Raw genomic sequence first — 23393 nt, forward strand, 5'->3', positions numbered from 1 at the left:
CTATCACCCCCCACCCACCACCACCACCACCTTTATAAGCCTTCCAAAAATTTACTTTTTCAATGACACAGATACATTTACATTGTGTCTGCATTGTTTATCATAGAGAGAGCTACCAAAAATGCATACTAATGTTTTTTTTAAATAAGATTGATTTAGTCATGTATTTTAATAAGGATGTATTTGCTTTCTTGATACAAGCAAATCCATACGTTGGTCTGTGTGGCTCAAGGCATATCACATGTCTGCTTGGACCCTCCATGACCCACAGTTTGAGAAATACTGCTCTAGAACAGAGTATGCAGCTGCTAGATGGCTAATTACGTAAAAGTTCATTAATTAACTCAATGGTCAAAAGTGCGACAGCAGAATCAGTGGCACAGCCAGACCTCCAAAGTGCTTGTGTGTGTGTGTGTGGGGGGGGGGGGGGGGTCGATACAACCCCCCCCCCTCCGCCGTTGATCCTTGGTACGCTCACACACTCATCCTTGTGCATGCAGCGAGATGGTAGATGAAAATACAGAATATATGAACATTTAATAATGCGCTTACATATGGGGAATCATGAGCGGTGAGGCCGCCTCACAAGATTTGACGTAGCTCGAAAAGCTCATACTATAAAAAGTATTCAAGCATGCTGCTTTGATAGATGCCGGTAACTGCAAGAACTTTTGCGATCATCGTGCTAATAGAATGGCTTTCAACGAGGACTGTCTCCCATTCTGCTGTCTCACTTTTGCCTGAATGCAAATCATTACTCATCAAGCAAATCATTAATTAATGATTGTTAGGTAATCAGCCACCCAGTAGTCACATACTCTCTTCTAGAGAATGTCCACTTGGCCGTATACCTCACCTGCAAAAGCTGCATCTGAGTATGCTGCTCTCATACCTTTTGTGTGAAAAATCTGTAATGAATACAAAAAAGAACACCCTGTATATTCCATCCTTACTGAAATTAGAACACTTCTATAACAAACATGCCTGAGCTCTAATAATGTTCACTGAACCCAAAGAGTAAGTCAAATAAAACTAGGGTTGTGCAAATACTGAAATCACTTTCAATGTGAAATGCATGAAAATAGCTCCATACAATTCCATGCAAAATAATGTTTTTGTTGTTGCAGATATGTAGTAGAACATGTATATTTTTGTTAACTCCACGCAAGATTAGTGCAAAATATACAACAAACCAAATTTGTGTCACAAAAGCACAAAAAGGCTTTTGAGACATACTTTGCACTTCTGTAGGAAAATGGTAAAATTTTGGGGCACGGATCCATTTCAAGAGTCTGCAGAAGAAACGTTGCTAATGACGTTAAAAAAACTCCATAGCAATGTGAGAATGATAGAGGTTGTCACTGCTCGTAGTTAGAGATAATCCAATAGTAGAAAATTAGAATTAAATACATTTGGCAAAAATAACAAAACTGTTTGTTTCTAAGAAAAACAAAAAGGAGAAATTGAACTGCTCTCACGACTTGTTCTGCTACTCCTAATAACAAAACTAATTCACTTGTACTTAATATACTTCAGATACTTGCACACCCCAGATTTCACATTATGGCCAATTCCAGTACAAAACTTTAATCCATTTGATCGACTCTGTCTGCTCTGGTACAAAATGTAGTAAATAAATAAACCATACTAATTGCCTAAGAGATTCGTTTGTAGTCTTATTTGCTCTTCGCACTGAGAGACAAATAAGAAGTTTACGTTGCTAACGGCAGTATCAGCGCCAAATGAACACAAGTGTGAATGACGTCAGATTTAAATATAAATACCAAATAAATAGAAGCGTAACGATATTACGTTCACACACAGGTGGTAGCAACACACATTTTGGAAGTTGGTGTACAGTACTTACAAGTTACATTGCAATTAAAAGGAATGCACATGACATGCTGTGTGTACCATTCCATTTGTGGAAGCCTACTCTGGTGTGACCTTGCAGCAATCACCTACGGAACTCGAAGTCATTTATTTGGTGTGGCACCAGTTTCGTTTCCAGCAAAACCATTAACTACTTCACTGAAATGAATCAGAGAATCACTGAAACATATGCCACATATGTTCAAACTTTTAGGTTGCGATGTAGTTAACAGTTTTGTCTTTCACACGTAGCTTGAACATACCTTAAATTGTGTCAAATCCTGAATTTTTTTGTGTGCCGATTTGTGCCGCGTATTACAAAATATTGATGCTACATACAAAGCCACTTCTATGTGCCACCCCACAGTACAAGTTCTACAAACTGCACATGTACCAGTTTTGTTCTTTTCCCCTCAATACAGAGTAGTTACACAAAGGGGCGGATCCAAGTTTTCTGAGGGGGGGGGGGGGGTCCGGCCTTGGACTGCATGCTACATACGCTACCCAGGGTCTAATGAAGCACCATGTGACGACAAAAATTGAGTGGGAGGGGGGGGGGGGGGGTCCGGAACCCTTCTCTACAACCGCACCTCGTCACACGTGACACAGGACCTCAAAACTTTTATATTTTTGTACTCACTTCAATGAAGCACATGTATAAAAAGGTTCTGGATAACAGTTATTGCTTAATGTGCACATTACAATGAACAGCCATCGAATATGGGTTTACCCAATCGTCACTCGGCTTTCCAACTCTGAGACATTAACTACCGCTAAGACAGGCGTATTGTATGATTCCACATGTAACTTTGAAAAACATTGCAATGGCATGTCAGGAACCTGTTCACTGTACACAGGCTATATTCTAATGTGTCCACCTAAGCAGCTTATGGACAAATTAGCACTAACATTTTTATGCAACACTTAAGAGAACAGGAAACCATCATGTGTTGTTCAGAGATGACTGATCCTCTGGCTTTTGGATTTGGTAAGATATCAAGTATTCGGGATATGCCTGGAAATGAATGCAAGGAAAATGAGCAATGTAAACATCTATAGAAAAAGTGAGATGATTGCAAGAATAAAGAATGCATTCACCGGTTATAAAACCAAAAACCAGCAATTTTATCGTAATATTAGAGTTATAGTTATGTTGAAGGTCGAATAAACAGCATCGACTGTACATGTGGGTATTTGAGTACGAGTGCAAATGCCCTCAATAAGGTAATTTGGTGTTCAGCATAACCGTAAGTTCATCTTATGATGGGGTTGTTGTAAAAAAGGTTGAGAATATTTCCTTTACACCACCACTGGTGATGATGATGAGTTGAGTTTTAATGACAGCGCCACACTATGGTGAATCAGAGTGAGTTTCAATCATGCAATAGTTCAAAGGCTCGCTTACCTGTTCCCCCCTGTACACAACATACTCTGGATACGAAAGCCCACCAACACTGGGACGACCAATTACTGAGTGATGTCCAGGTGGGGCATGTGCCATTTTCATAGCACTGAACTGAAGAAATGACTTTCCAAGGGTCACCCTGCACAACAGCATTTGCCTGGAAAACAAATATAAAAGGTAACCACAGAATGCAACCATCAACACAACTACATGGCAGCTGTTCACCTGTGGCAAATGTAGCAGGAACGATCCTTGTGAATCGGACATCCTGTCCCCCCACAGATGCCATACACATATTGGTTGCTCTTTGATGAGTTCTCTGCAAAATAAATACCTGCAAAAAGGGGTATGCCTTTAGGGTGGTGTAGTTTTGCTGCTATTAAAAGCAGATGCACTATCATAAAATATTTACATTAATCTAACAAGTGCTACAAACAAACTTTCTCAGCCTTGATGAACATGCGCGTGTCTCAATTTGGTAAATATGTCGCCTTGACGCTGAGCACAGAACTGAGCCAACGAGTAAAATTAAGGGTACATGCATACCTGCACCAAACATTCCACCTATGTACGCATGCCTTTCGTCAAACCCCTTTTGTACAATGGCATTTATGAAAGGTGATCCATGGAACAACATGCGCTCGTTTGACTGGTTGTGATTTTCTTCGGCTACTTCTTTTCTCCTATGACAATACCGTTCTAGAAGTTTTCTGTTGCGCACCTTCTGGATCTGAAAGGGAATTTCAACAGAGTGTTGTTCAGGCCAATGGCCATATTTTTCCATAGCCTTCAACATTTCTAGTAAAAAGAAAGCAACAGGGTAACGTAATCAAGAAAATAGAATGACACTGCAGTCAAGCTTCGTAGTCTTGGTGATGTACGTAGTTCACGGACAACCTTGCACAGTGCACATACTGGATTGCCAATAAATTTTGCGTCAATATTTGCCATAAATATTTCAAAAATGCAAAATAAAAATATTTGTATTTTGTATCAAACACAAACGTGAATTATGAATTATATCAAAGAATTTTTGTTTTGTTTTTTCTGTAATACACAGACGTAATACAATGCTCTCACACAGCAAGAAAAATTCGCAAGAATACATGTAATACCTTAATTATATTATATCGTAGAAAGACACCTCCAGCATAACCATTGTCCCTATGCTCCCTTATTGTTGCTTGCAACTGAAATCAGATAAAGTAACATTAATCTTTTAGTACACACTATTTTGTGCACATTTCCAGCATGACCAAAAATATGACTGTTCCTTTATTCCAGGTACCACTGTGAATTCAAACACATACGAAACACTACAACAGAAAAACCACTAAAAACACACAAAAACTAAAAACAACAAAAAGAAAAACAGATATAGACAGCTTCGTTACTGTCTTACCTCTTCTTCAACTGTCAAGTATTCCTTATCATCAGGAGCTAAATCAACAAGAATGGTCCCTGGAGCACTTGCCATGAATGAGTTAGGAGTAGCTAGAAAATAGGTGGGTGAAAAATTACCGAAGTGACTCTTTCATTACCATTACCAAAGACCTTTGTGTGACTTACCACGACCAGTGAGCAACTTCTCTATTCCTTTCATTAGCTTGTGGCGATGACCATATGCTGTCACACCAATTTGCTTCAGTTCTTCGTGTCCCATCTCCCCAAGAATGTCAATTGTGATCTGGACAATGAAGGGAAATCATCCAACTGACCGTTTCAGATACTCATACAGTGCACCTTCATTACATGTATACCGTGCTTACTGGCATGATTTGCACAAACACAAACTCAAAACCCAAAGTGGATGTCACAAAATGCACAGGCATGCACACAAGGTTTTTTACATCATGCAATAACCATGGCGTAGTGATGCTAACAATCTGTTACACTCCACCATGTTGTGATAACATTGATGATTGTAAGAGAAATGGCAAGACGTGTGGCCAGAACTACCACAGTGCATGTGCAGGAGGTGCAAGCAAAAGAAGATTTGAAGGAGATGGTGATGAAAGGATTTGATATGAGATGAGGTAACCAATCATTGAAGACTGCTGTCGAGAAAGAATATAGGTGCCTTAAGATCACTCAAGAGCCTTGTTCATAACATTTACACATAGACATTGCATTACATTGACATGGAGTCAAAGCCAATTGTTATGGAACAGACATCAAAGCAAGAATGTGAAGAGGGAAAATGTTGCTTTCAAACAAGACAAAGATCACAAGCTCCGCTTGCTCTTTGTAGATATGAGCCAGTGGAAATAGGCAGTCATTGCTCAAAAATTCAAAAGTAACTGCAAAACTTTGAGACACAGCAAACATTTTCAGTATCGCTTATTATGAACGTGTGCTTCCATGAAAATCATTTGTGAATTCACAGAAGAATACATGTAGGATACAAACAGTTCCCAGTGATTTTCTTTTCAAACACTTTTTAAATGGTAGCTTTACTTAAGAAGATATCTTTATGAAACTTTGCACTCATATATATTTTGATGTGTTGATCTCATATCTGGCATCATATCTGACACATCATCCTCAGAATAATAAAAGAAAGAAAGAAATTGAACGAAAGAAACTGAAATTTGAAAAACAGGTCTCACTGTACTCGGTTTTAGAGAATTAACAATCATTATCAAAATGTGATTTTTTAGCTTTTTTTTTTTATGTACAAGATTTTTAGTGACACAGTACACAAATCTTGGAGGGTTCAAAATTGGTGACATAGCCCCGGTTTCACCAACGCTGGTTAACTTTGAACCGCGATCAAGAGTTGCTAAAACTTGAAGCTGACACTCAATTCTTTTTTACAAACATTAGTTGGTGACGTGACGAATGCTCCAGTGACAAGAATTCCCTTTAGTGAAGCAGAATAAAGTGTTAAATTCAAGTCAAGGGACCACTGATCCTGGTTCAAGTGTTTATCCGCATTGGTGAAAACGGGCCATAGTTATGTCCTTCTCCTGAGTGCAACAAATCACTCTAAGTTCTGAACAATAACAATAGCTTCACCCCCTAGAGAACTTATTCAGAAACATAATCATACCAAACACTTTGGAATTACTCGAGTAAAGGCTGAGAGAGCCAGGTAATAGTGGGAGATGTTGGCTCAAAATCTCAAACTGAGAATTGAGCACTCAAAGTTAGGAGAACTCTGGGGCTTGGCACAGTCAGTGAGACACAAATATTGTTATTATTATTATTTTGAGTCAAATTTTTGCAAAGTACTTGGAAAATAGATAGTTCAGATAAGAGACAATAAAAATGCTTTTGAAAAAAAATCGATTTTTTTTACCATTTTTGTCACGTCACGTCAAGGGCCACATCCACTCTTAGAGACCAGCAAACATGGATTAGAAAACTTCTTACATAACCTTAATTTGTTGCGCTATCACTTTTGAGTGCTAAATCCATAAACGTCATAATAATGTTTTCTAGCCATTACGACAAGCATGTAATACAGAATTACTGTGCATGACACAAAACTTTGAAGAGATTACTTGATGTAGTCAGATACACAATACTTGCACCACAACTGTGAAAGCATATGAAAGGTTTGACCGTAAACTGAGACCTAACTTCCTTCAAAGTAAACTTTCTTCTGCAAGTAGATGCGAACTTGTAGCACAACAAAATGCATATAATTACTTTCAAGTGTGTGCCCATATATCAGAATTTCTTTGGACTTACCTTCTCCTTCTCAAAGACCTCTCGGAGGTGGTTGAGTCCAAGGCTTGCAAGGAAGCTAGCAAGCTCACGATTCTGCAGTGACGATTCTGAGAACTCTGAACCAGTCGACTCAGCTGAGCCGCTAATGTGATGAGAGGAGAGGCTACCAAATGACCTCTGGGTTGTCAACAGATTTATTGCTGGAGGAATCTCAGCTTCCAATGCCTCCAGAGACAGAGGCAAGAGCGTAGACAGTTGGTTTGGCAGGATGCTAGGTGGTAAAATTGTGTTTCAGTCAGCCAATGTAACAGAAGTATCACATACAGTAAAACCCGCGGATAGCGATATCGCGTATAACGATATCCCTCGTAAAACGATAGTTCATGATTTTACCGTCAAAATATACATTGTTTCTATGGGGAAACGACCCGCGTACAGCCATGGAAACCGCGGTTCCGAGTAATCGTATAACGATGTTGGACGGTGTCCCGTGCGCATAACCTCGCCGCAATTTTTGCCGCGATAAGATACAGTTGAATCTCGATGATACAAATCTCATGAGGTAGCGCAAAAAATTCGTATCGCCCAAAATTCACATCAAAAGAATTAAACCAAAATAAAAATTGAGGCAAGAAAATAGACAGCGACATTTCATTTTCTGATACTGTCAGTGAAAGAGGTAGGTGGTAACGCTTTTGTGTCTCCGTATTTGGCCAATGCTGCTCAAATTCGCGAGATGATTCAAAAGGCCTAGCACGTGCTTTCCACCCGCGAGTCGCGCGACAGGGTTCTAAAGCAAGCTTCTCCTAAAGCACGCAGGCTTTAGGTGAAGCCGACTTGCGGAATGGTGACGTGTAGTGTTGCCAGAAGTTGTCCTGATATGTTCCCTGGTTCCCTCCACGAGTTCTGGTCGCTGTTTTCCCAAGCCAGTGCAATGTCACACAGCTTCAAGTTTTTTTCTTAGCATCTGTTTCTTTTTCTTTTGCTACACGCGGGGTGGCGCGCGACTTTTCGGGGACGCACTATTTAGGTCAGCCCTCATTTAACGATGTACCCCGTATAACGATGGAATTCGCGATTACCGTCAATATCATTATACGCGGGTTTCATTGTACTTCAAACAAACATGTTACTGTAAGCAAGGATGTGGGAACAGTTTTGCAACAGTTGAGGCAAAACGAGGAGGAGTCAAAATTATTAGGGGGTAACACTACTTGCACACACCACAACAACCTGAATCAAAAGGCCTGTGCACATGACGATTATACTTCCTCGTTATTGTGTAGCTAACTGACGCCAGAGAAAATATAAGAACAACATAAAAAAGCTTCGCAATTTGGTATGACATAGCCATCAAAAGGCTGCAATGATATTTGTATAGTCTTTGTCACCTAGTTGGCTCTGCCACTGATGCTCACATATTACTCGAGATCCCTGAGGAGACGGCAGTTCATATTCTGTGCTCCCACTCCATGCACAGCGACCTACAGTGGAACACTTGTGACTCAAGGCCTTTCGAATGAAGTGGCATGTCAAGAAACGTAGGTATCTACGTTTGGCACATGCAGTTCTGTCCATCAAAGTTAAGCGGCATGCTTCCCAATTTTTCCCTCACTTCAATGTTCCATTCCTATGTGTTACCTCTGTTCCTTAAGTTCAAGGCAAACGGTGACTACATATATGTTCCAAATCCACAACATAGTGCGGAACGGACTATGTTGTGCAAACATTTTTTCCATTGATCTATCATAAAACATTGTATTTGTAAAAAGGTATCCATAAAACTGAAGCATGTTAAACATAACGAAGGTGCAGCAGCTAACAAATTTCTGTAAACTAGTCAAAGACAATTAGACATGGACAAAATGTGGAAAACACTTTGCCCCATCATCTCTCTCCCACTATACTGCAAAATAGACGAATGATACTCATTACCTGCATATGCAGTCTCTCTGAGTAATGCAATACCTCGAGAGCATTAATGGATCAGTGAGCAGCTCATTACTTTCTCTGAGCAACTACAAAGCAACAAAATCTACACAAAGCTATGTTTGCAGCTCAGCTTACCTGGACGAGGCATTTGCAGGGACGGTTGTTACAGGGCTTGATGTTGATTTCACAGAAGGTGGTAGAGCATGTGGTGGCATGGCATCTACAAGCAAACACCTCACATCCTCCGCCTATTCAGACACAATTAGAAAGCCTCATTTAGTACACAGGCAACTTCCAAGTACATACTTTCATTTGCCACCAATTAAACTGAAATGCACATGGTATGTTGCAAAGCAACATGTTTATAACAGCCTCTGATGCAACAAGACTGGTGTCACATACCAGAGCAATGTCCAATGGAGTCTGTCCCTCATGATTCTTCATTGCAGAGTCAGCCCCATGTGCAAGCTGAGAAAGATGCGTGATTTGAAGGAATAAAGATCCCCCCTCAATTACTTTCATGCAGTCTTTCCACCCCAGTTTTCAATGAGACAAGCATATGTCATACTTCCTACCACATGCTAAATTGCATTTGCTGAATCTGAGTTATGTTCAGTATGCAATGTTTGCTCACCAGGAGTGCACACAGCTGCGTGCGGCCCTTCTGAGCAGCTTCATGCAGAGGTGTAAAGCCCCATCTATCAGTCGCATTGACCACAGTGTTGTATTTTATCAATAACGCTGCAATGTCGAGGTGCTGAAAGAAATTTAAAAATGTCAGAGTGTTCAGTAGTGCGGCATTAGAGCCCCAGTCACAGAATTGCATCACCTATGATGTAGCAAGTTCAAAGAAACCACTTTAGTGTTCAATAAAACCTTTGTCTTTTGCAATCGTAATTCTACCAGCTTTTGTTCCACAAAGTGACAAACACACACATTACACAGTACATATACTGAACTTACTCCATACGAAGAGGCATTATGTAGTGGTATCAGGCCACCTTTGTCTTGAGCATTTACATCAGCCCCATTCTCAAGCAGTAACTCTGCAACCTCAAAGTTATTATACCCAGCTGAAAAAGAAAACAGAAAGATGCTCAAACCATCATTCTGGAAACAATTAGCATGAGTGCCCTTGCAGATGGACAAGTAAGGTGCAGACCCTCCCTGGATTGAAAAATGCTTCTAAAGTAGCAGGAAAAAAAATGACACTTTGTACAGCCTCCACCCTTGGAATGCTGCTCCATGGGGATTAATACCACAAACATCTCAAACCTGTACTTGCACTCTGAAAACACTCAAAAGTTATAACAATGAAATAGATGTCAAATTGAGACATGAAACCAAGTACTACTAGAAGGTTCAAAAATACTCCATCCTTTGTTTCCAAAATACCAATAAATCATGGTTTCATTACTGAAGGCTAGAAAGCAGCATAATGTGTACTTCATCTCACATAGGGTCAGGTACTAGATGCTCATGCCCCAGTGCTGCTGCTGTGAAAATGTCAAGGCATACTGATGCGTGCATGTAACACTTGCACAGAAGTGCCAAAATAGCAGGAGATGCTGACAAATTGGTAACCTATGTGCTAATAAATTTATAATCTTAATGAACAGCTTCTGTTTTGCATGTCTGCATACCCTTGCAGGTGTGTTACATGGGAAAGTCGTAAAAAGCATACAAAACTAAACATTCAAATTATTAAAACCCGTTGATGGAGTGAATACTATGTGTCAATCAAATACAATTAATTTAGTGCTCATTGTAATCTCAAAATGTAGCATGTTTTATATTCTCGCAGGGTTTTCCTTTCAGGGTCAAAGGCTGTATACTGTAAATAGACCCTGATGTTTTAGGGTTAAACCCGATTTCTACCTGCAAAACTGCACCTAGGCTAGACACCTCAAGGCATCGACATACTAGTTTCTCACAAAATATGCGACTGCCCTTATTTCTGGCACTCTGGATAAACGGTACAGTGAACGTTTATTCTACAATAATGCCCGATTTCTTCCCGAACTCAGTTTCATGGTAATTTTTCTGCCCGAATTTGCATGAATTTTCTACATCAATTTATTGACCCGATTTCTACCCCCGAATTTGTAAAAATATAAAACCCGAAAACTTCAGGGTCTAACTGTAAACCATGGGGATTTGTTGGCCATTCATAGTTTGTAACAAACAAAAACATACAGCGTGAAAAGAAGCATGCCAAATAGTGGCATCTTGAATTCATACTTTTCTTTGTGGTTCAGCTGCAATTCCTGGAGGAAGGGCAAAGGCCCCATAAAAATTTCCAGATGCAGTGCAGGCCACTACGCCTCGCCATGCCAAACGCCTATGGTGCATTCAGCCATCTACAGAGGTGACAAAAACTACAAACGTACCAGCTAGGTGCAAAGGAGTAGAGTTTCTCCCTTGTGAATCACGGCAGTTGATATTTTCGGGAGTTAAGAGCTTCATTACACGAGCAAGGTTTCCCTTCTTGGCAGCATCCAGTAAGGCCGCATCACCTGAAACATTTATTGAACACACCATTAAGTGAGGAATAACGCACATGTTGGGTATTGTCGGACAAACTTTAGGCAATGGTGATGGCATAGGCAAAAAAATAATTGAGGTGAAGACAATGTAAGTCAGCACTTTGATAAAATGTGCTTGCTGCTTTGTGTATACAGGTTGTTTCACCTAACCTGACAATAAAATCCTATTAAAAAATCTACTGGTCTGAACATTATGGGGTCAACGCTATCTATCTTCGGGAGATTTCGCCATGCCTTCTGAGCACTTTTATCAAATTAAATTTTTGAAAAATTTAATTTTCCAAATTGAACTCTGAAATTTGCAAAGTCAACCTCACATTTTTGTTACAGAAACAGAAAGTGCGCTTCGAATTTACCCCATTCTATTGCAAAATACATTCACTACTACAATCGTAATAGCCGGGGGGGAGGGATGCAAAAAAACTGTTGTTTCGAGGCGCGCAAATTGCCGTCCGTACTCAGATCTCCGAAAGAAGTGATGCGAGGATGCCCTTTCACTTATCCTTTTACAAGCTTCTGCTGATAACAGCAGCATGGTTGCAATGCAAAGTTATCAGATATAAGAGCGAGAAGGAAACAGGAAGGGCCGGGAGACCTTTTTTTTCTGCCACAAACTGCATTAACTTGACGGAGAACGCAGCTCAACCGAGAATGAGGCTCATGCACATGACGTCACGTGCAGCGCCTTTGAGCCTTTAAGCGCCTTTGAGCCACGTGACATGGGAAAACATGGGGATAAAAATCTTTCTCTTTCTGTCATCTGTTGATTTGGCAAATTTTGGAGATCAACTGGGAAAGCTCAATGTTTCAAAAGTCAAATCTGATAAAAGTGCTCAGAAGTCATGGCAAAATCTTCCCCAAGATAAATAGAGTTGACCCCATAATGTTCAGACCAGCAGATTTTTTAATATGATTTTTTATCACGTTAGGTAAAACACCCAGTATAATACCTAGGGCCTTGTGTTTTCAGGTTTTATGTTCTTTGAAAATCATGAGGTTAAAATCCGGTGTTATTTCAGGAGCCGTAAAACAGCGTAAAACCGACGAGATCTGGTGGGAAAAAAAAATGGTACTTCTCGTGTTTTAGATAGACATGAGATGGGCAACAGCCGTGCTGAATGTGCAGTGTTCAGCGTTCCCCACCACTCATATTGGTGAGCTGGCACTTTGCCAAGTTAGTTTTCGAGATTTTGCAGGTTTTACCCAAAATGACTATGATGCAAATCTCGTGAGTAAAAATGGGTTTTACTGGGTTGCACTCTAAAACACAGGGCCCTAATAATACCCCTGTCACACTCCAAAGTGGATGTCATGTCAAGCCAGCAGTGTGCAGGCATCAAGTCATGTGGAATGAGCTCCAGTAAGCTAATTTTAACATGGACACAGAACTGCCATTTCCACCTGACATACGTGATACACAGCGACGAACGCGTACTCAAATCTTGGGTTCAAGGTCTTAACGTACAGCTCGCGCCATAGTTAACTTGAACGCCGCTCCAGCCTGCGAAGTGGAAAGAGAGCTACCCTGGCAGCGCCTAGCAGAAACCAACACCTTCATAGCGAGGGTCACCCCTCTAACTGGAATGGGATGACCCAAACACACTCCGCCGTTGTTTCTAAGCACCAGCAGTAACCGGAGGCCGGAATGGCGTTCAAGTTAACTCTGATGCAAGCTGTACATGACATATTCAGAAAGAAGGGCACAACAAGGGGGCATGCATATATCACCAGGCTTTGGTGTCCACACAAAACATGACTAGCTTAAATCGTACATGGGATCTCAAATGTAGCACCAAGAAGTATTCACAAAGTAGCTAGAAAATAGCAAAGTCGCCATTGCCCAAATTTCTGTGCCACAACTAGGGTTGCCACCAGGCCGGTATTATACCGGCAAGGCCGGTTATTTGCTCGCTCTGCCGGTTGCCGGTAGGAAGGTGATACCGGCAGCGTTTTGCCGGTATTTGTTGCTCAATACCTTTTCACAAGGGCTTTTGCGAGGTTTTCGCTTCAACATTCAACTACAGGTTGAATAAATCTGGAGCAAAGTCCCAACTCTGCGGTCACCAGTCGTTTTCTTATTTATTCATTAATATTATCATTGTTATTCATCAAGTCTTGTGTTCGGAGGGGACAAGATCAGTGGTTGTGCAAAGCTATTGGTGGTTGTGTCGAGCCAGATAGAACTTAGGCCGTATACAACCATCATGAGATCTCCTCCTGCAGAAGGGTTTGTGTGCATTGATGTGTTTTTCAGAGTAAATAACAATCCGGTTGCTCCAATACGATCCAGTGTACCGTTCATGCCTGTTTATAGCAATTTCTAACATCAATGATCCAGCCACACACAGGAACTTATCTTTCCTCATATTATCTCTCTGTCTCTGTGTGTACTCATCCACCCCTCACCCACTTTCCCTTTCCCACGAGCATTTCCCCTTTCCCTCTATACCACCTCCTCTCCCTCAGCCGGTATTTTTCACTACGAAAGGTGGCAACCCTAGCCACAACTGTCGGGAACTAAGCAGTTTGGCACGAAGTAGCCAAATCTGGCAACCCTGATGGTCAACATGAAGAAACCAAGGACAACCACACAAAAACTGCTCTAAACACTTCAGGGCGGCACTAAGCATTACCTACATTTCTGCTAAATTCACACTGGGCTGTTAATTCACGTACAAATGCTACCATTCTGTGTTGTATTCTGGTGTTTCAGGCTAAACATTAAAATACAGTTAGTTCAGACCTTTGAAGTAACCAAATGTCAAGAAAATTGTTTCACACACAATGCATGTATTGAAATATTGCAAAAGACAAGCTAATAAAATTCAACAGATTCACATCTGGGTTACTCGAAAATATCAGTCAGTATTTCTATGTTGGCCCTTAACTCTTCCTCTATGTCCATTTCTCCTGGCATTAGCATGTGCTTTCAGCTATCTTACTCTTCTGTATGCTTATGCTGTTATTTTTATTTGCGTCCGTGTGTGTGTTTTTTTGTTGTTTTCTCCTTTCCACTTGTTTGCTGTAGTTTCAATTTTTATCACCTGGTGAAGTGCAGACTCTGCACAAACGCTCGTCAATAAATCTAGATGTTCCTAGCTGTTTAGACTCTATTCTGACTATGTACTTTATTTAGGTACTTATACTACGTGTACTAAGAAAGCATTCATCCATCCATGCCATAAAACGTTTACAAACCTCTTAGCAAGTCTGCAACATCTTGGTCACCTTCCTTTACCAGGTCTAGTGCAGTATGTCCATCCCTGTTCTTCTTGTTTGGATCTGCTCCATGCTGAGAAAATAATCAATAACAGGGTCAGAGAATGATTGCAGCCAATAGGCTCCAATGGCATGAGAAACTTCTAAACCTGTAGAACCTTAAGGGTCCTCAGAACGACCTCATCCTCTGCACAGATTTTGTGATCTAGTCTGCAAACCGGTTCAATTGAAAAACACCTCCAAATTTTTAAAATTACAAAACATGCGACCTGCACATCGTGCAAATCATGGCTAGCACTTGGTCAATGCAAAAGTATAGCGCTCTGTTGATCAATTGCCTTGCTTTTCTGCATGGATTCTGATAGTCTTGTCAAGTGTGTCGTACATATCTCATACAAATAATGAATGTCTCGTGGTAGTGCATCAATGCGCTTCGCACACTTTAAGACACATTATCCCAAAACCATCCTAACTTACGGCACTGTTTTGTTACTACGCTTTTAGGTGGTGAAAACCACTTTCAGAGGATAACCAACTTTGCATTTCTTTGAACTTTATCTATGTCACGGTACAGAAAGATTTCTGCGGTATAATTTTATGTGCTTTCAGTGTTATGTGTTTATCAGAGCCTTATGGGGGCCCCAAAGTTTAAGAGTCTTCTTTAACTCATGAATTTAACCCCAGGCATGTCTAACCTCTAGTCAACATTTCTTTTAAAACAGTCCGTGTTCTGTGTCAAATCAAGCCATGGGGGTGTGATGGAACATTGCAGCACACTGCAGCAGTCACAAAATATAAAGCACAACAAAACCAGAGGAATAAGAATGCTCACCTTTAATAACAGTTTGACAATATCATATTTCCCTTTGGCAGTAGCTTCATGCAGCGGTGTAAATTTCCACAAATCAGACACGTTCACACTTGCTCCATGCTGAAAGGAAAACCACCTAGTGTTAAGCTCTGTCAAAATAGATTTTGGGCAACCGTACATACCCTTACAAGTAGGTCAGCTACTTCATAATGGCCATAGGAGCAAGCATTGTGCAGGGGAACCAGTCCTCTGGAAAGTTCGTAAACATATTAGTATATGGAAACTGTCGCACAACAATGGTCTACTCGTACAATAACTTCTAGCCGACAACTCGGAATCGCTTACCCTTTGTCTTTTGCATGCACATCAGCCCCCTGTTGTAAAAGGTGCTCCACTACAGACACCCTGTTGTAACCCGCGGCAAAATGGAGAGGTGTGGACTGGCGGCCATCTACATCTCGACAGTTCACAATGTCGGAGTTTGCGGCAACTAGTTTCTGGAGTGTCAACAAATACAGACAAAGCAAATCATCCCTCGTGCTTTAGAAGCAACATGCCCTGTGCACTTCAAAATATGCCACGCAGTAAACGAAAGAAAACTTCACCAACCTTTACAACCTCCAGGTCTCCAGCCTTTGCTGCCTCTAGCAGTTGATACTCCATATCAGCACTTCCTCTGTGAGGCTCTACAAGAGGTGTGAGTAAGGAAGAAACGCAGTTGTATTACGTAAATCTGGAGCAGAAATATACTAGCAAAATGTAGCATTGACGTTCCCAGGTGTTAAATGGAACATAGTGCTCAGATACTAACCGTGCAAAATCTTCTGAGCAGCTTCATTAGCAACTTGTGCAGCAGTGTACCCTTCAAGGCTTACTATTGTTGGATCAACACCATATGACAGAAGCAGACGGCATGCTTGCACATTGCCATCCCGTGAGCAACGATGGAGGGCTGTTTGGCCCAGCCCGTCCAAAGCATTCACCTGAAATGGACAGTAATAAATACGTGCTGCGTTAATTGATAATTAGAGCCCGAAGCTTTCGGGAAATATTTTTTTCTAAATTCGGGGGGTAAAAATTGGGTAAATAAAGATGTGCACTAAATTCATGCGAATTCAGGTGAAAAAACTTCCAGTATGCTAAATTTGAGGAGAAATCGGGCTCAGTTACTCAAACTGACTGTACAGGTTTGGTACAAACGGTGATGTAACTGCACTTTTTCTGCCAAACAAGTAAATTAGTGCATTCCTACAGACATCCCAGTGAGGGGAATTTGCCGGGTAAAAATCGGGTTTCACCCTAAAGAGGCAACCTTCCATTCGGGGTGCGAATTCGGGGAACAATCGGGTAAAACCCTAAAACTTCAGGCTCTATTGATAATGTAATTGCGCAGCCTACTTTGACAGAGATGACTGACTGAGCAAAAACTGGTTTAGAAGACGGTTTCACAAGATAGGACAACTGTTTTCATAGATAGGACAACTGTGAGCTGGTGAGCTGGCATGGTGCTATACTTGGACAGTGTTACACTTCAGGCAATGTGTCCAACTCCTCACACTTTGAATGCGCAATCCGCAGTTGTAACTACCATATTTACTCGCATATTGGATGCACCCCAATTTGAGCGCCGAAATGCTGGTACTTTTTTGTTCCCCGCACATTAAACACACCCGGAGTTTAGCCAGCGCTTGCGCGATCACGGCCACTCGTATTGCAAAGTCAACGAGAAGGAGCGCCAGGCGCCAGAGTGATGAATGACGAATGCGACGCACATCGAGGAGTATTTCGTCTATGTTTGATGGACGATTTAATTTGGAAGAATAGCGACGTTTGATTCCGGAGAGATCGCCACGGATATCTCGGAATAAATCGAGACAATGAGGCAGAATCGCGACGTTTGATCCCAGGGAGATCGTCGCGGATGTCTCAGAATAAAACGGGAGTTGAGTGTACCCTAAGTGTTGGGTTTCAATTTTCCCCCACATTTTGCATGCACCCCCTCGATGACGCGACGTTCTTGGGTAAAAAATGTGAGCCGTATACGCGAGTAGGTAAATACAGTAATTGTTGTAGAAACTACACAAGTTTGGCTATACTTTGTAGACCTTAAGACAGCCACATATATAGAGAGGTGGCTGCAAGCTGTCTTTTCTTTTATGATATGAGTGGGCTTCCATGCCACAGCACATGTCAGAAGCATGACAGTTACAATCCAGTGTAACCATGACGAGACACTGCAAACGTGTCGAGTGCAAGAGTATAAAAAATAGCTATTCAAATTAATATTAACGGCGTAACTCACTTTTCCACCGTGTTTGATAAGGAGGTCAATGACGTCGAAGTGCGACTTGTCCGCAGCTATGTGGAGAGGCGTCAAAAGCCTGACGGAAAACGAGACACCAAAATGTGAGAAATGTGCAGCAGTAACATATATTTTCGTGGAGAACTCCCGGAATATTCACGAGGAACCTACTCTTTGTTCTTGTCATTGACAATGACATTCTTTCGCAGCAACAGCTCCACAACCTGCTTGCGTTTCGGGAATGGAGACATTACAGCACAATGCTTTCATGGAAAAGAAAAGAAGGTTATGCACGTTAAGATCTTTGGGACATTTTTTTGTCAAAATTAATGCAGAACACACAAGGCAAGCACTAGGTAAGCGCTGCTGACATTAGCAGAATGATTTTCGAAGCTTACCAGTGCAGTATCACCAGTGAAGGGATGTTTAAAATTTATCACATCAACAGAATTGTACTTCTTCAAGCGAGCAATGTCGGCTTGTCGTGCAGCTTCCAAAAGGGTGTGACCTTTATACTCGTCTGCAAAAAAAAAAAAAAAAAAAAAGGAGAGAAGACACACGCCCATTATTTACATCACGTTCAGAAATACATAATAGCAAAAATCGAGGAGGAGCAAAGAATACAAAGTTTCCCTTACATAACATCCTATCTTGCAGTTCTCGGGTTGGGGCTACAGTGATCGCACTTTTGGAGTGGCAGTTTAGTAATGTGGGGTCAGCACCATGACTCAGAAGTAACGAGCAGACTTCAACTCTGCTCTTGGACGCAGCTTCATGCAGTGGGGTAAACTGCCATAGATCCATGGAATTCACGTTTGCTCCATGCTTGGGGATGCAAAAAAATTAGGCCTTGTAGTGAAGAGAGCCTTACATATGGAATGCACACCAAAGGAAATAACACTGTGGTATACCTTTATCAGCATTTCAGTGACTTCAAAATGGCCATAAGAGCAGGCATTATGCAGAGGAACCAAGCCCCTATTAGAGAAGACATAATTCATAGTAGGTAAAAGCTGAGTAGTTATAAAAAAAAGATAGTTGCAGCAGGACTTAGTACATACTATATAGATTTCGAAAAAGCTGTGTGTCACTGTATGCTTATGCAGGATAACATCACAGTCATCTTCATAAGCAAGAGTTTTGTGGATAATGCTTATGCATTTAGGTGAAGTTACACAAAATTTGTTATAGTATGCAACCCATTTATGTTCTGCATCATATGTCTCGGAATGCAAACAAAGGGCAAAGCTAGCTTCAAGCTTCACTAATGTTGCTCTGTGATTCGCTTGCTTTTTTGCAAATGGTTTTTCTCACGCGAGCCTAAGAACGTTTTTCAGGAAACTATGACATAGTACATTGTATCAACTCATAAGGATAGAAATCCTACACACAGTTGCAACATTACTTGCCCTTTGTCCTTGGCATGGACGTCAGCTCCATGCTGCAGTAGCAACTGGACAATTTGCACTCTGTTATACCCCGCTGCCAGATGGAGAGGAGTTGACTAGAAGAACAATTTATATCGTATTAGTAATAAACAATGCTGCAAGAGTCATACATAATAGTACATACACAAAGAGCAAAGCACAAAGAGCATTATGCATAAATCTTTACCACTTCAAAGAAGCATGGAAGGGCATGTCAGGAGGAGCAGAAATAAGGATTACAAGTCCTGGGATACATACGATGGCGAACAAAAAAAAAAAAAAGAACAAAAGAAAAAGAGGAAAAGAACGGAATTGTCCTCCAGAGGACGGGACCCTTGTAGAACAGGCTTCCACCACTATGTAAGCGTTTTAGGAATTGTTCTGCATCAGTGTACGAAATGACGTTATTGTGCAACATCGCATTTCGCTTCAGTGAATTTTTTTTTACCCTTTCAACGTGTTTGCCTATTTCGTGATGGCCGATTTACACGAACAACGTGCGGCACCGAAATTTTGCACAAAAATGCAGCAAAAACCGCTGGCATGCTGCAGACGGCTTACATGGAAGATGCTCTCAGCAAGAAACACAAGTTTACGAATGTTTTTCGTGATTTTAACGACGCCAAATAGCACAAAAATGCATGATCTTCGTTAGTAGCTTAGATACATTGTTTTGCACACTGACTTAACTGGTAACAAGTTCCTTTTGTCGACTAACTTCTTCATCTCTGCTAAAAGGCATCTAAAAATCGACGAGTTCAAGAACAGTTTTGAGCAGTGGAAGGAACGCCTCCACAGGTGCATTGCATCAAACGGAGATTGCTTTGAAGGTGTCTAAAGTTTGAACATGTAAAAATAAATATACACGATAGTTTATAAAAAAAAGTTCAATTTTTTGGGTCCCCCCCTCATATTCACACAAAAATTATAGGTGCAGCATGTAATCCCGATGTGCAAGAGAGCTTTCAATCTCGCAGGTCAGAGGATCTGTTTCTCTCAGCTGCCAGTATGCGATGTCACGTCTTCCGCCCCATACTGTGAGGCACATGCTTTCTTTTTGTGGTTCTACTTGGCGTCGCCTTCCTCCCCGCCTAGCAGACGATTCTCGGCAGCCAATAAAAGTGCTCGATGATCTGACGTTACAACGTGCCATTAGGAGTTGGGGTAGATCGCCTTCATTGCCCTCTTGTACACTGATTTCCTCAGGAAATGCGTGCTTCTCAAAAAGGAAACATTTTGTGTGACAGTTTCTGAATGTAGTACCACGAGGTAAAAAAAAAAAAAAGTCCAACGTTGTGAATCTCCCTCGCATTGCGGTTGCTCCACAGCGTCACAATTCTCCCATATCCAATCGTCTTCCGTTCCATCAAGCATGGACGAAATACTCTTCGATGTCTGTTGCATGTGTCATTCATCACTCTGGCACCAGTCGCTCCTTCTACTGTGAAATACGAGCGGCCGCAAGGGAGTGTATTTACATGCTTTTGCCGAAATATTGTGCAATCTCACAAAATTTGAGGGGGCTCTCCTCCAGATTTTTTTTAAAAATTTTTTTGGGGGGTTGGGGGTATTAAGGGGGCCTGGATAAATCACTGGCGGCCGCGCAAGCGCGACACGCTGGCTGGTTCTGTGTGAGACAATCCGACCGTGCTACTAAAGTTGGGGTGCGTTTAATGTGCGGGGAACAAAAAAAGTACTGTCATTTCAGCGCGCAAGTTGGGTTGCGTTCACTACGCGAGTGCGTCCAATGTGCAAGTAAATACGGTATGTTCGAGGTGCCTTCCATGTTCCTTTAAAGGTGCAACACGAAGTGGGAAGCCTGCAACTCACCTTCCTTCCATCACTTGCATGGCAGTTTACATTCAAGGATGTGAGCAAAGACATCAATTTCTCTTCATTTCCACTACGTGCAGCTTCGAGAAGTTCATCCTTTCTGTATTCACCCATAAGAACGGCTCTTGTGGAGGTGTCAGCGAGATCCAATGGAGTCTTCCCGTCAGCATTTCGTACAGTTGGGTCGGCCCCGTGTTGCAACAAAACTGCAGTCACAAAATGAGATTACAACCACACATAGTCCAAACATAGGGCACCAAAAGTCCACAGTGAAAGGGTATGACAAGATATGCCTATACAATCGAGCCTCATTAACATGACCACTAAGATCCCTGCAAACGGAATTGTCATTATTAACGAACAGCATACGATACGCACCAAAGACAGAACGCAACACGTAACACAATGTTGTGCCATCATTTACAAAAAATGGGAGACATCGGAGAGCTTTAGTACATCGGAAGAGCTGTACGAAAACGATACGATAAAGGAGGATATCAAATTCAAGTCTAACAATGTGATGTCACCCACTTCCGAGAAACAAAACGATTGGCTTATGTTTTCAGGACCGTTATCGTGAACACATTCGCTATACTAAAACTCGCTATTGTTGAACAAAATCTTATAGTTTATTTGCGGAAGACATCCAATAAAAGTGTCTACTTAGTTACATTTGAAGCTGAAGTTTCTCCAATGATAAAATTGCATAGCCAATAGCATTCTTCATGTCTTTCTGACACTCCTGTATGACTGCAGCAGGTCAGTATGACAAGGCGACCAACAGCACTGCTCTTTTTGCCAGTGCCATGAAGAGCATCATGAGTCATTCTGAAACCTGGTGTGCAGCTTTGAAGTGTGCACTAACATGCGTTATCTGGATCCACAGGGCACATTTAGGTCAGGAGGACCACTTGTTCTACCACCGCTGGTCGTAATGTCGAAGGTAGAATACACGTGCTCGCCCTCTAGTTTGTGCAAAAAAAATCTGGGTCATTGTCAGTATAAGCGAACTGCCATATTAACGAGGAGGATTCACATGGAGAGGAAATCGTTCCTGAGCAAAACGGTCATAATACATCGCGTGTCATGTAAACAAGGTTCAACTGTATATGCAAAACTGCTACACCTTACCTATACAAACGTCAACTTTTCCCTTAATAGCAGCTTCGTGCAATGGTGTAAAATTCCAATTGTCACGAGCATTTGAGTCTGCACCATGCTTCAGCAGCAACTGAACCACCTCTGCATGTCCGAAGGAACAAGCGTTATGAAGTGGTATGAGTCCTCCATCATCTTTAGCGTGGACATTGGCCCCATTCTGCAGAAGATGCTCGACTACATCATGTCGACCAAATCCTGTAGTGAACAGGTGACATGAGTAGAGGTTTAAGCAACAATGACAAGAAAAATGTTTTTAATCATCAGTGAAATTGCAGACATTAAATCGCTGGTGTTAACGTCCATTGTCATAGACTTAAATGATGTACTACGCTGCACAATCAACCGAAACAGCTTGTGAAAACTAAATTTGCAGCTCAAGTAAAACATAATTTAATATTCGTTCCATTTGTTGCGCTCTTGACATCATACAGCTCTCGATTAAGTCCTAGGTCGTAAGTGTTACATCAGTTGACCTACATTTCTATTTTGCCAGGTTATACGCATGAGATGCTTAAAATGCCCATCATCTTAAAATTATACTGCACTACAAGTTTTCACGGCTAAAACTGTACCAAGAATGGAACCATCCTGACAATCAACTGGATCGGGTGGAAGTAAAACTGCACAAGGCGTTGCTGCTACAGTGGTCGAGCATCGATTTAATCTGTGTGTTGCAAAACTTGTATTCTACGCTTGCCTTAGAAGCACAAAGAAACGATGTAAAAGGCATTTCTGCTATGCATCGTGCCAGCAAAACAGGAAGTACCCTAAATTGGAATGTTATCAACTTACCTGCTGCGAAGTGTAGTGGTGTCGACTTTCTTCCTGCGGTGTCGCGCGAATTTACATTCAAAGGGGTAACAAGTTTCTTAACGCGTGTGACATCGCCGTTTCTACAACCTTCAAAAAGTTCTCGGCCAGTATCTAGAGATCCTTGTGGTACATCAATAGAAATTGGTACATGGACCCTTCGGGTTGCCATCATCCATTATTATTTTGATCTCGTGAACACTCGAGACTTCACGAGAAGTCAGTGGTCGCGCCGCGTTCCTTCGGTTCTTCTCAAGGTGATGATGATGATGATCTTGGAGGCTACTATCCCTATCCCCTTTGTATCGGGTAGAATTCGTAGCATGTAGCATAGAGCTTCGTAGTGACCCGTGTATCGTCTTGATGGTTGCCAACTTCTTCCTTCACATCTCGTTCACGC

At 41.5% G+C, this 23393-nt stretch overlaps 1 protein-coding gene across 1 annotated transcript; it reads right to left on the reverse strand.

The window, feature by feature from the left end:
- Positions 1 to 1749: 1749 nt before the first annotated feature.
- LOC135377520 (poly [ADP-ribose] polymerase tankyrase-2-like) lies at positions 1750 to 23317 on the reverse strand. Its single transcript, XM_064609997.1, has 28 exons — positions 22976 to 23317; positions 22154 to 22378; positions 21020 to 21228; positions 19172 to 19266; positions 18674 to 18740; positions 18401 to 18587; positions 18161 to 18282; positions 17934 to 18025; positions 17763 to 17841; positions 16272 to 16443; positions 16070 to 16146; positions 15806 to 15957; positions 15643 to 15709; positions 15482 to 15580; positions 14629 to 14722; positions 11275 to 11400; positions 9848 to 9957; positions 9519 to 9641; positions 9287 to 9352; positions 9020 to 9132; positions 6974 to 7223; positions 4847 to 4964; positions 4680 to 4771; positions 4393 to 4467; positions 3824 to 4007; positions 3503 to 3611; positions 3278 to 3434; positions 1750 to 2887 (listed from the first exon to the last, which is right to left on the reverse strand). Exons 1-28 carry the CDS (start codon positions 23166 to 23168, stop codon positions 2816 to 2818), a joined length of 3525 nt encoding a protein of 1174 aa, XP_064466067.1. The 5' UTR covers positions 23169 to 23317; the 3' UTR covers positions 1750 to 2815.
- Between the last annotated feature and the right edge of the window lie 76 nt (positions 23318 to 23393).

This window comes from Ornithodoros turicata, chromosome 1, assembly GCF_037126465.1.
Source record: "Ornithodoros turicata isolate Travis chromosome 1, ASM3712646v1, whole genome shotgun sequence".
NCBI lineage: Eukaryota > Metazoa > Arthropoda > Arachnida > Ixodida > Argasidae > Ornithodoros > Ornithodoros turicata.

What these genes read in the sequence shown, in the direction of transcription:
- LOC135377520 (XM_064609997.1), bottom strand. Translation starts at nt 23,168, where the DNA reads ATGATGGCAACCCGAAGGGTCCATGTACCAATTTCTATTGATGTACCA. An exon ending in TTGTCAAACTGTTATTAAAG is followed by an intron (nt 14,723 to 15,481) that starts GTGAGCATTCTT and finishes TTATTTTCTCAG; the next exon opens with CATGGAGCAGATCCAAACAA. An exon ending in CGCAGCTGTGTGCACTCCTG is followed by an intron (nt 9,353 to 9,518) that starts GTGAGCAAACAT and finishes CATCTTTCTCAG; the next exon opens with CTTGCACATGGGGCTGACTC.